The sequence below is a fragment of the Barbus barbus genome (genome assembly GCF_936440315.1).
Source record: "Barbus barbus genome assembly, chromosome: 36".
Taxonomy (NCBI): domain Eukaryota; kingdom Metazoa; phylum Chordata; class Actinopteri; order Cypriniformes; family Cyprinidae; genus Barbus; species Barbus barbus.
In genome coordinates, this window is record NC_136714.1 from 14,099,360 (window position 1) to 14,111,373 (window position 12,014).

General features: G+C 39.3%; 1 protein-coding gene across 1 annotated transcript in view; it reads left to right on the forward strand.

Annotated features, from left to right (window-relative positions):
• The window catches only part of LOC306855828 (rho GTPase-activating protein 32-like), a gene marked incomplete at its 5' end in the record, with an annotated part of 89,900 nt that overhangs the window by 47,024 nt on the left and 30,862 nt on the right, over positions 1-12,014 (forward strand). Inside the window, 5 exons of the mRNA XM_079394723.1 lie at positions 1,938-2,024; positions 4,740-4,877; positions 11,376-11,468; positions 11,602-11,724; positions 11,843-11,920. Of these exons, the coding sequence (XP_079250849.1) occupies positions 1,938-2,024; positions 4,740-4,877; positions 11,376-11,468; positions 11,602-11,724; positions 11,843-11,920 (519 nt within the window). The remainder of the gene's footprint in view (positions 1-1,937; positions 2,025-4,739; positions 4,878-11,375; positions 11,469-11,601; positions 11,725-11,842; positions 11,921-12,014) is intronic.

Consider the following 12,014-nt stretch of genomic DNA (forward strand, 5'->3'; position numbering starts at 1 on the left):
GTAACCCTGCCTTATTTAAGGGCATAATCCTCTGGCTCTTAAGAGTGCAGTGGCACTGAGCTTTCACTCATCATGACAGGAATACAACCTGCTTTCTGAACTCAAGTGTAATTAACACTGCCATACAGTTGTGTAAGTGAGATTTGACTGCAGATTTCAGGCTTCACATTATCTTATTTTCTTATTTAAAGGTACATATTGTACTATTTACATGGATTGGGTCATTCAGGTACAAAATGGAGACTATCTGTTCTTTGACAAACTTTTCTGGCACTAATGACTGTATAGTGTTGCATTCAACCAATGAAAATTAAGTGAGTGGATGACGCTAACAATACTGCCAGTATGTAGGTGTAAGATGAGTGCAAAACATTTTGTAATCTAATCAGAATCGCATGTGACCACATTTGTAGTGTGAATGCTAATGCATCCTAGGCAACAGCACAGAACCTAGTATGCAATTATTCCACCAAACCAATGGTTTAAAATCTCACCAGTGTCCATTTACACTCAGTGCAAACAGACTGACGCTGCCTTTCCTGAAAACTTGTGATTAGATCACCTGAAATGAATGTTAATATCAGTTGTAAACAAGCACAAAGTGGTTAGAGAGAGTTGTGATTTTATTTTCTTTCATTCTCATTTATTGCTGCCTGTGTAAACCTCATTCCCGCAAGCTATTTAACTAGATGGATGGAGATGGAGAAATGCTTTATTGATCTTGAGGGAAATTTTGTGTAAATAATTAAATTATTTATCAGTGGATCCACCTGGATGCAACCTTTTATATGCTCTATCAAGATTTACAGCTCAATGCTTTTCCTCAAGTCCAAGTAGCTGCTGTCAAAGCTCTTATTGGAAAAAAGCAGATATATTTGCTGTTCCATTCCTCTTTAAATGCAGTTTACGATGTTAGACAAGCATAGAGGCTTTCTGCACAATGTTTGTTTTATGTGGGAGTGTGACTAGCTGCACTTGACAGAGATGTAGTCACCCTTTGTTGTTGGCAAGACAAAGATTTTTTTGTTTGTTTGTGTCTCTCACTGAGGTCATCACCTATCTCACAGTATGGACAAACTCAAATGAGTCACAGCAGAATATTGTCACTAACAGTGGAGGCATTCACACACACACACACACACACACACACACACACACACACACACACACACACATACACACACACACACACAGAGTCAGTGTGTGAACAGCTGATGTAGTGGGTAATATCTGAGTTAGTATATGCTGAGTTTGATAAGAGTATGTTTTATATGAATGATATAAGTTAGGCATAGTACGTACATTATTGTTGTTGATGATGATAATTAAAAGTTATTATTATTTGTATATGTAATGCTATATAATACTATAATATTAAATATTTATAAATATTCCATGCAATTAATATGAAGCCTTAGAAAGGTTTATACATAAGACTGATATACTTTATTCATGCCACTAAAAGATAGAATGGACTGAAGAAATGTAATCAGAATATCAGTGACTGCTTTTCATGCATGGCTCAGTCTGTGCTCCGTCTGTCATGGGGTATTTTCTTTTTTTGATATTGTGCAGTTGCTTTGACACAATTTACGTTGTTAAAGGCGCTATATAAATAAAGGTGACTTGACTTGACTTGACTTCACTTTTTCAGTGCTTCTGCATTTATTATTTATAATATGCAGGCAATATGCTCAGCTGGTGACAAATCATTTAACACCTCTTCTAACCCGAGGAATCGTCTCTGCACCTGACTACAGAGAGACACGTCACTGCTAGTCATTTATTCACTGATCGCACCAAAGCTTCTCATAATTAGCAACAGGATGTGATAGATGTCTTATGTGTTTTCAGCATCAGCAGCCTGCAGCTTTCACTAAAACTAGAAAGTGCACTGTTCTTTCTGTTCATCCCTTTTTTCTTCTCTTTCTCTACAGTTAACCCTCGCGGATGAACAGATTGAAGTGACACGGAATGGCCTGGAGTCAAAAGAGCCTGTGTATTTGGTTCAGATCTACTGTCAGGTAAGACAGAATATATTATATAATATTTTTTGTCTGTGCGCAAACACATTGGTGTCTATGTATGTTTCATTGCATCTTGCTGTTTTTTCAGTGTCTCGCCCATTGGATTGCAAAGTTTAAAACTGTAAATTCTTCTGAAAACAAGTTTAGCATAATCTAGTACCAATCTGCAAATGCAAGAGTGTGGTTCTCACAGTAAAGGGAGAGATGAAATCATCTACTTGAGGACGCCCCAGTAAAGCTGTAAATTTTTATGTAGGCCCTCCTACGTTTTGGCTTTTGGTGGTCGGTTGCTACAAACTTTCAGCCGTCCTTGTTTTACAAAAGCAAGAAAAATAAGCAATAATCCACTTAAAAATGAAACTGGACTGTTTTCATTAAATTAACTGTCCCTTTAAATTTAGTGCAGAATTTAAGGAGCTTGCTGCTTGTGCACTTGATTTGAGCGCTGGCAGCTCTGGATGAAAAGTCAGTGGAAAAATATCTAAAGTCTTGGTTTGTGTGTGGAAACCTCATTCCATCCTGGTGTGTGAGATGATGTCCAAATCCACAGCACTGCTCCAGCGTGTTTATAAAGGAGAAAAAAAACTTTAACGACTGAGGGTGCAGATTTGGCCAGGAGCCGTCTGAATGGATAGGGATCAGACGCACAGGAAAAGCACTTTAGTTCCACTCTCATTGCAGTTTTTCCTAACAAATGCACTACTCAGTCCCATATGAAATGCACTGGCAGCAGGAAGGCTGAACAACTGTGTTTGTTTTCCCTATGTGTGCGCTAGTACACCAGCATTTTTTGGTCTTTTTTTCCCTGGCCCTGATTCAGAGAGATGTTTTTAGGTCAAATCAAAGACATTGAGGTTTTCCATTTACTGTGACTATGGGCTCTGTGGCTTGGAGACTGAAGAAATGAAGGGGAAAATGCAGATATTCCAGAAGAGAGAGGAAGAAATGGATAGGTTTTTTAAAAGGGGTGGTATCATAAATTGATTTGGGGTTCATTGGAGCAGATAATAGGTCTATACGATGTAAATTTAGCAAGAATATGGGCTAATTCATTACGGTCTTATCACATATACAAAGGTCCAAAATTAATTTTTGTCTAATCTTCACACCAGCGGCAGGTAAATTTTTATTCAAAACTGATTTGCAATGCATGCAATGAGTATCATGTTAGTCTCTGCTGTATATAAAATATAAACCCTTTTTTGGAACATACATATGCTGCAGTATGTTGTTTAATTAAGAGATCTGATTGGTCAACAGTGGGTCTGTAGCAGTGCACAATGTGCACTAATCAAGCTGCACAGGAATGTCAGGATGATTGATGCTTTACACAGGGCAGCTACAAAAGCATCGGGGCAAAGGGAATCCACCATGACAGGCAGAGATGAGAAAGTTAACACACTCAGGCTGTTCACACTCTTCTCCATAGGATCCCATCAGCACGTTCTGTTTCACCTTCGCTAGCATCGTCAAATTGGGAATTCTCAGGTGCTTTATACAGCTGCTGATGCGTCCTGCTGTCAGACTGTAGTGTAGTTATGTAGATTGAGCCCTTTTCAGACACACTCTTGTACAGATTGAGTTCATGTTTTTTTGAATGGTAGTGTATGTCATGTAAAGTTTGAGGCCGGTATGATTTCTAAATGTATTCAAAAGTAGTATCTTATGCTCAAGTCTGCATTTATTTGAAAAATACAGTAAAACAGTACTATTGTAAAATATTGCAGTTTAAAATGTTTTCTATTAATATAGCTATTTTTTAAAATGTAATTTATTCCTGTGATGGCAAATCTGAATTTTCATCATCATTTGGGTCTCCAGTCTTCGGTGTCACATGATCCTTCAGAAATCATTCTAATAGGCTTATTTGGTGCTCTAGAAACATTTCTTACTATCATCAATGTTTGGCTGCTTAATATTTATGTGGAAACCGCGATGCATTTTTGAACAATTATTTTTAATAGATACCTTTTATAACATTATAAATTACTTTAATGTAACTTTTTATCAATTTAATGCATCCTTGCAACATAAATTAAGTATTAATTTATTTCGAAAAACAAACAAACAAACAAAAAACAATCTTACTGACCTCAAACTTCTGTGATGTAACTGCTTCCTTTTTATGCAACATTTCTTTACAATTTGTTTCATATTAGCTGATAAAATCCAGAGCTCGCCTGCTTAAGCTCAGCCTGTGTTGTTTTCTGAACACTAAACATATCTTTGTTCTGATGCAATGTTTTTTTCTTCATAATAATCTGGAAGTTTTATAATACAGTTTTGAAATCTCCCAAAGAAAGCATGGTGAACTGGGATTTGCCTTTATCAAACGTCTGGGTTCCATGGGTACATATATTATTTTCCCCAAACATTAGACTCAATTTTCTATTTAAAAGCATTAGCATTTCCTTCAGGTAATGCAAATCTAGCTGTAACTGTAACAAAACAAATACATTTGTGTGCTGTGTGTGGTCACTGTCCTGCTCCTCAATGAATGCTGCTTTGTTCAGGATTAAACGTGCACAGCTGTAATGTGGCTACTCTGAAGTGGCTGTTGTGTGTGGTCGTCATGTTGTTGCACTGGCCAGATGAGGTTTATCCAAGAACCAAGCCCTCATATTTACCCTGCAGACCAAAAGTCAACACTCTCTAACACTTGCTTGCTTGTTTACCTTTTTTAAGTTGCGACTCTCTTTTGCCACCCTGCAGGGACGAAGCTGGATTGTGAGGCGGAGCTATGAAGATTTCCGAGTCCTGGATAAGCATCTCCATCTCTGCATCTATGACCGCCGCTTTTCCCAGCTCCCTGAGCTGCCCCGTTTCGACAGCCTGAGGGAGAGAGCAGAGGTAAGACCCCAAAACACTCCTCTTTTAGCACTCCCCTGCGGCCAATGAGACATTTCAGGCTCTTGCCTGTAAACATAGAATGGTCAGACCTTCCATACACAGTCCTGCAAGATGCCCTTCTCAGAGCAGCTTTAGACATCTGTGATGAGTGAGTGGTCAGTGAGGCTGGTCAACAGTACCTAATGGCGTCCCTTGAGAGACCGTCAGATGGATATCCCTGTAGTGTTAAAAAAAAAAAAAACCCTCTTCTCCCTGCTGTGTTGGGCACATATGTAGCATTTGTTTCACAGAGTAGTATACTTGAACTGTGGCATATTTTCACAGCTAAGTTGATCTGATTTGAAGTTTGAGTGGCTGATAATGTTTTGCAGTAATGGAAGTCTCTCTGAGCTGCTAAGTGGAAGCTCCCACGATGCTTTTGTGTGTAATCAGGCGCTTTGAGCTTCCCAATACAAGAAAACTGCTCCAAGGTCATATTTCACATATTGGATTGTGCGGTTTTATTTGTAGAGAGATCTTGGTAAAGATGCATCTGAATCTTGAAAGAGGAGCTCGGTATTACAAGCTCTGAGATGATTTTAAAAGGTTAACTGGCTCTGATTTATAGGAATAAACACCTCAAAGGACACACTAATTATGAGGCTTGCCTATGCATTAAATATGTGACGTCTCACACAAATGAGCCTCATTAGCACACAAACAAAACATAGCAAATAACTGAAGCAAGCGACCGTATCATTAAAAAACGCTGTTCAATTTCGGTTTACCTACATTACTCATGTTATTTTCTAGTATAGTCAACACAAGGAGAGTTCCCTTGGATTTTAGAGGTACATGAAGCCATATCAAGTATGAGAGTTCTCACAGCTGTCTGTTCAGTCTTCTTTGACCTAATTATGCTTCCTTTGCAGCCCCTTTTGGCCTTAGTTTTGCATTTTGGTGAGTCTGCCAGTCTGGGAAAGGAATTGACAGGAGGGTGGAACTTGGGATAGGTTCAGCTGGAACGATTCCATCAATGCTCTGTGGATCATGAATAAACTCTTATGGGCTTTCATTGGCACATTTTAATATATAGTTCTCTTTTCTCTTATCTCTCGTTGACTGGTTGTCAAACAATCACCAAAACACTTGTCTTTTCATATGATATTACATTTACACTAATATATATGTGTGTGTGTGTGTGTGTGTGTGTCTATATATATATATATATATATATATATATATATATATATATATATATATATATATATATATATATATATATATATATATATATAGACACACACACACATACACATATATATATATATATATATATATATATATATATATATATATATATATATATATCACATACAGGTGCTGGTCATAAAATTAGAATATGATGAAAAAGTTGATTTATTTCAGTAATACCATTCAAAAAGTGAAACTTGTATATTAGATTCATTCATTACACACAGACTGATATATTTCAAATGTTTATTTCCTTTAATTTTGACGATTATAACTGACAACTAATGAAAGTCCCAAATTCAGTATCTCAGAAAATTAGAATATTGTGAAAATGTTCAATATTGAAGACACCTGGTGCCACACTCTAATCAGCTAATTAACTCAAAACACCTGCAAAAGCCTTTAAATTGTCTCTCAGTCTAGTTCTGTAGGCTACACAATCATGGGGAAGACTGCTGACTTGACAGTTGTCCAAAAGACGACCATTGACACCTTGCACAAGGAGGGCAACACACAAAAGGTCATTGCTAAAGAGGCTGGCTGTTCACAGAGCTCTGTGTCCAAGCACATTAATAGAGAGGCGAAGGGAAGGACAAGATGTGGTAGAAAAAAAGTGTACAAGCAATAAGGATAACCGCACCCTGGAGAGGATTGTGAAAAAAAAAAAACATTCTAAAATGTGGGGGAGATTCACAAAGAGTGGACTGCAGCTGGAGTCAGTGCTTCAAGAACCACCACGCACAGACGTATGCAAGACATGGGTTTCAGCTGTCGCATTCCTTGTCAAGCCACTCTTGAACAAGAGACAGCGTCAGAAGCGTCTTGACTGGACTGCTGCTGAGTGGTCCAAAGTTATGTTCTCTGATGAAAGTAAATTTTGCATTTCCTTTGGAAATCAAGGTCCCAGAGTCTGGAGGAAGAGAGGAGAGGCACATAATCCACGTTGCTTGAGGTCCAGTGTAAAGTTTCCACAGTCATTGATGGTTTGGGGTGCCATGTCATCTCCTGGTGTTGGTCCATTGTGTTTTCTGAGGTCCAACGCAGCCGTCTACCAGGAAGTTTTAGAGCACTTCATGCTTCCTGCTGCTGACCAACTTTATGGAGATGCAGATTTCATTTTCCAACAGGACTTGGCACCTGCACACACTGCCAAAGCTACCAATACCTGGTTTAAGGACCATGGTCTCCCTGTTCTTGATTGGCCAGCAAACTCACCTGACCTTAACCCCATAGAAAACCTATGGGGTATTGTGAAGAGGAAGATGCAATACGCCAGACCCAACAATTCAGAAGAGCTGAAGGCCACTATCAGAGTAACATGGGCTCTCATAACACCTGAGCAGTGCCACAGACTGATCGACTCCATGCTACGCCGCATTGCTGCAGTAATCCAGGCCAAAGGAGCCCCAACTAAATATTGAGTGCTGTACATGCTCATACTTTTCATGTTCATAGTTTTCAGTTGGCCAACATTTCTAAAAATCTTTGTTTTTTCATTGGTCTTAATTGATATTCTAATTTTCTGAGATACTGAATTTGGGACTTTCATTAGTTGTCAGTTATAATCATCAAAATTAAAGGAAATAAACATTTGAAATATATCAGTCTGTGTGTAATGAATTAATCTAATATACAAGTTTCACTTTTTGAATGGTATTACTGAAATCAACTTTTTCATGATATTCTAATTTTATGACCAGCACCTGTGTGTGTATATATATACACACTGAACACAATTATAAATGCAACACTTTTGTTTTTGCCCCCATTTTTAATGATCTGAACTCAAAGATCTAAGACTTTTTCTATGTACACAAAAGGCCTATTTCTCTCAAATATTGTTCACAAATCTGTCTAAATCTGTGTTAGTGAGCACTTCTCCTTTGCCGAGATAATCCATCCACCTCACAGGTGTGGCATATCAAAATGCTGATTAGACAGCATGATTATTGCACAGGTGTTGTGCTGGCCACAATAAAAGGCCACTCTAAAATGTGCAGTTTTATCTCACAGCACAATGCCACAGATGTCGCAAGTTTTGAGGGAGCGTGCAATTGGCATGCTGACTGCAGGAATGTCCACCAGAGCTGTTGCCCGTGAATTGAATGTTCATTTCTCTACCATAAGACATCTCCAAAGGCGTTTCAGAGAATTTGGCAGTACATCCAACCACACACCACGTGTAACCACACCAGCCCATGACCTCCACATCCGGCATCTTCACCTCCAAGATCGTCTGAGACCAGCCACCCGGACAGCTGCTGCAACAATCGGTTTGCATAACAAAAGAATTTCTGCATAAACTGTCTGCATAAATTTCTGCATAAACATCTGCATGCTCGTCGTCCTCATCGGGGTCTCGACCTGACTGCAGTTCGTCATCGTAACCGACTTGAGTGGGCAAATGCTCACATTCGATGGCGTCTGGCACTTTGGAGAGGTGTTCTCTTCACGGATGAATCCCGGTTTTCACTGTACAGGACAGATGGCATACAGCGTGTATGGCGTCGTGTGGGTGAGCGGTTTGCTGATGTCAACGTTGTGGATCGAGTGGCCCGTGGTGGTGGGGTATGATCAGGCATACGTTATGGACAACGAACACAAGTGCATTTTATTGATGGCATTTTGAATGCACAGAGATACCGTGACGAGATCCTGAGGCCAATTGCTGTGCCATTCATCCACGACCATCACCTCATGTTGCAGCATGATAATGCACGGCCCCATGTTGCAAGGATCTGTACAGAATTCCTGGGAGCTAAAAACATCCCAGTTCTTGCATGGCCAGCATTCTCACCGGACATGTCACCCATTGAGCATGTTTGGGATGCTCTGGATCGGCGTATATGACAGCGTGTTCCAGTTCCTGCCAATATCCAGCAACTTTGCACAGCCATTGAAGTGGAGTGGACAACCTGATCAACTCTATGCGAAGGAGATGTGTTGCACTGCGTGAGGAAAATGGTGGTCACACCAGATACTGACTGGTTTTCGGACCCCCCCCAATACAGTAAAACTGCACATTTTATAGTGGCCTTTTATTGTGGCCAGCCTAAGGCACACCTGTGCAATAATCATGCTGTCTAATCAGCATCTTGATATGCCACACCTGTGAGGTGGATGGATTATCTCGGCAAAGGAGAAGTGCTCACTAACACAGATTTAGACAGATTTGTGAACAATATTTGAGAGAAATAGGCCTTTTGTGTACATAGAAAAAGTCTTAGATCTTTGAGTTCAGCTTATGGAAAATGGGGGCAAAAAAAAAAAGTGTTGCATTTATAATTTTGTTCAGTGTGTATATACACACTGGTATGAAACATTTAGCCATAATGTGTACATTGTAATTGTTTATACTTGGCCAATTGCCCTCCAATATTTGTCTCATGTAAATATGCTGTGACTGAAGAGAATTATTTGAATAAACATTAAAGGGGTCATCGGATGCAAAATTCACTTTTACATGCTGTTTGAACATAAATGTGTGTTGGCAGTGTTTGTACACATCCACCATATAATAATGAAAATCCACCCAGTGTTTTTTTTTTTAATCCCTATAAATAATATCCCCTTTCTCAAATCAAGGCATTCTCAGCTTCTTGGCTGTGTTACGTCACACAGACCCAGGCCTCTCCCACGATTGTTAATTGACACTGGTGTTTTACCTTAGACCCGTCCTGAGTGAGCTGTCATCAGTCCGCCATTGTTTCGACGCAGGAGTAGACAACAATGTCTCCTAAGCGATTGAGGTGTTCTGTTGTTGGATGTAATATTGAACATAGCAGTCTTCATTTACTTCCGACACCGCAGTGAAGACGCAGTGGATTACTTTTGTTTTTGAACGGAATGTGCCCCCAATCTACTTAAGTGTTTGTTCGCGCGAAGTTTAGTTTGAGTACAAGGTTCTTTCATGAGTCATTGCAAATCGCCTTTCCTAATAACGTGCAGGTTAGCAAGTTCCGCGGCTAAAGTAAACGGTCTCATGAGAACTGCTCGTCACCCCACATAAGAGAGGGGCGGGGTGAGCAGAGTTCATTAACAGTTAAAGAAACATGCACTAAAACGGCTTGCTGTGTGCAGAGCTGATTTTGACAAGGTAAAAAGAGTGTTGTTTTACACTACCATTGACAAATTTTAACCAAAGTATGTTATAGACTTTTCTTTAAGACCCTTAAGAATCATATCAACTTGTGGAAAATGGCCATACGATGACCCCTTTATCATTTTTACAATTCTGTAGCAAAGTGCATTAACATATTGAATGTTGTTTTCAGGTCATTTTTGCTTTTCTGAAAGAGAGACAGAAACCTTGATTAAGTAATGAGTTCTTTTGTTTTGACCTTCCTTGTCTGTATTTACAGTACTACAGATTAATACACACAGAGATGCATTATGACATTTAAAACAAATGCTGCAGACCAAACTCGGATGTATGTGGAGAGTCACAATCAGAGAGAAAACCTATTTAAGATTTAAGAAATGCTCTCTTTAATTTTCCCTGCCTAAAAAATCCTGTTTAAAGCACGCACACACAAAAACACACTTTCTTCAGAGCTTCTGTAGGCTTTTTTGTAAAGTCGCAGGTTTTAACGTTAAGCTCTTTGTTGATGTGCTGACACCCTCCTGTCTCTATTTTCCACTAGGAATTTTTTTTATTATAACTACTGTATTTTTAGACTGATCTGTATGTAATGGGGTTTAAATAGAAGTTGTTTTAGAAACAGATGTGTGGTTGAGCTCTTTTATTAGACTGATCTTTTGAGCTGTATAAATATAAGACAGCTCCACCTCACCTCCTTCTGCTATATTAGTTTTTATGCAAGCCATGTGGAAGTATAATCCAAATCATTTTATATCTCAACGTGCAACTGGAACCCTTTTAAAGTAGCCACAGTCACCAAACATACACTCCAAAAAACAATAACTGTTTAGCAGCAAATAATTGTATACCAAGCCTTTTACGGCATATTTCACTGTAGAGGCTAGTATTGTTTTTGAGTGTGTATAAATGCAAATGCAGCTTGCGTACTCAAAACTGCGTAGATTTGTCGAAACTCTACAGTTTCTACACAGGAAGCTGTGTTCCCTACACCTACCCTATCATTTTCTAATGAAAAAGTATGCAAACTCAAACCATTCGTTCTTAGGTTTATGTGAGCTTTTAACCTCCCTGTAAAAGTACTCTGTATTTATAGAATTACCCCCTTGGAAGTTGTCACACTAGCTTTAACCTCCCTCTCTTGCTCTTTCTCTTTCTCCCAACAGGCAGTTTCCCAGATGCTGATGGCTTACCTCTCCCGTCTCTCAGCGATTGCTGATAATAAGATCAACTGTGGGCCGGCCCTCACATGGATGGAGGTACTGATTTGATACCATTTGAACAGAAATAGTTGATTGTTCACTTGAATAATCAGTGAGGATGAGGGATGTTCACTGAACATATATTCAATGTTGCCATTAGCTGGGGTGTCATATTGATCTCTTTCTCCAGGTTGACAACAAAGGGAATCACTTGCTGGTGCATGAGGAGTCATCCATAAATGTTCCAGCTATCGCAGCGGCCCACGTGATCAAGCGCTACATTGCCCAGGCAGCTGATGAGTTGTCATTTGAGGTGACTAGGATAAAAATGAAGACAGATTAATACAGTATTGAAGATATGTGATTGTCATACTAATAATGAGTATTTTGTGAAGAGTCTTGATTAATTTCTCTCTCTCTTTTTTTCTCAGGTGGGGGATATTGTTTCTGTAATAGACATGCCACCGAAAGAGGACACCACCTGGTGGAGAGGAAAACATGGTTTCCAGGTTTGTTCCGCGTGATTTAGCCCTCTATTTCAAGTGTACATGACAGTTTAGAAATTGCAGTTAGAGTCCCCCTGGAGCAACTGACGATTAAGTG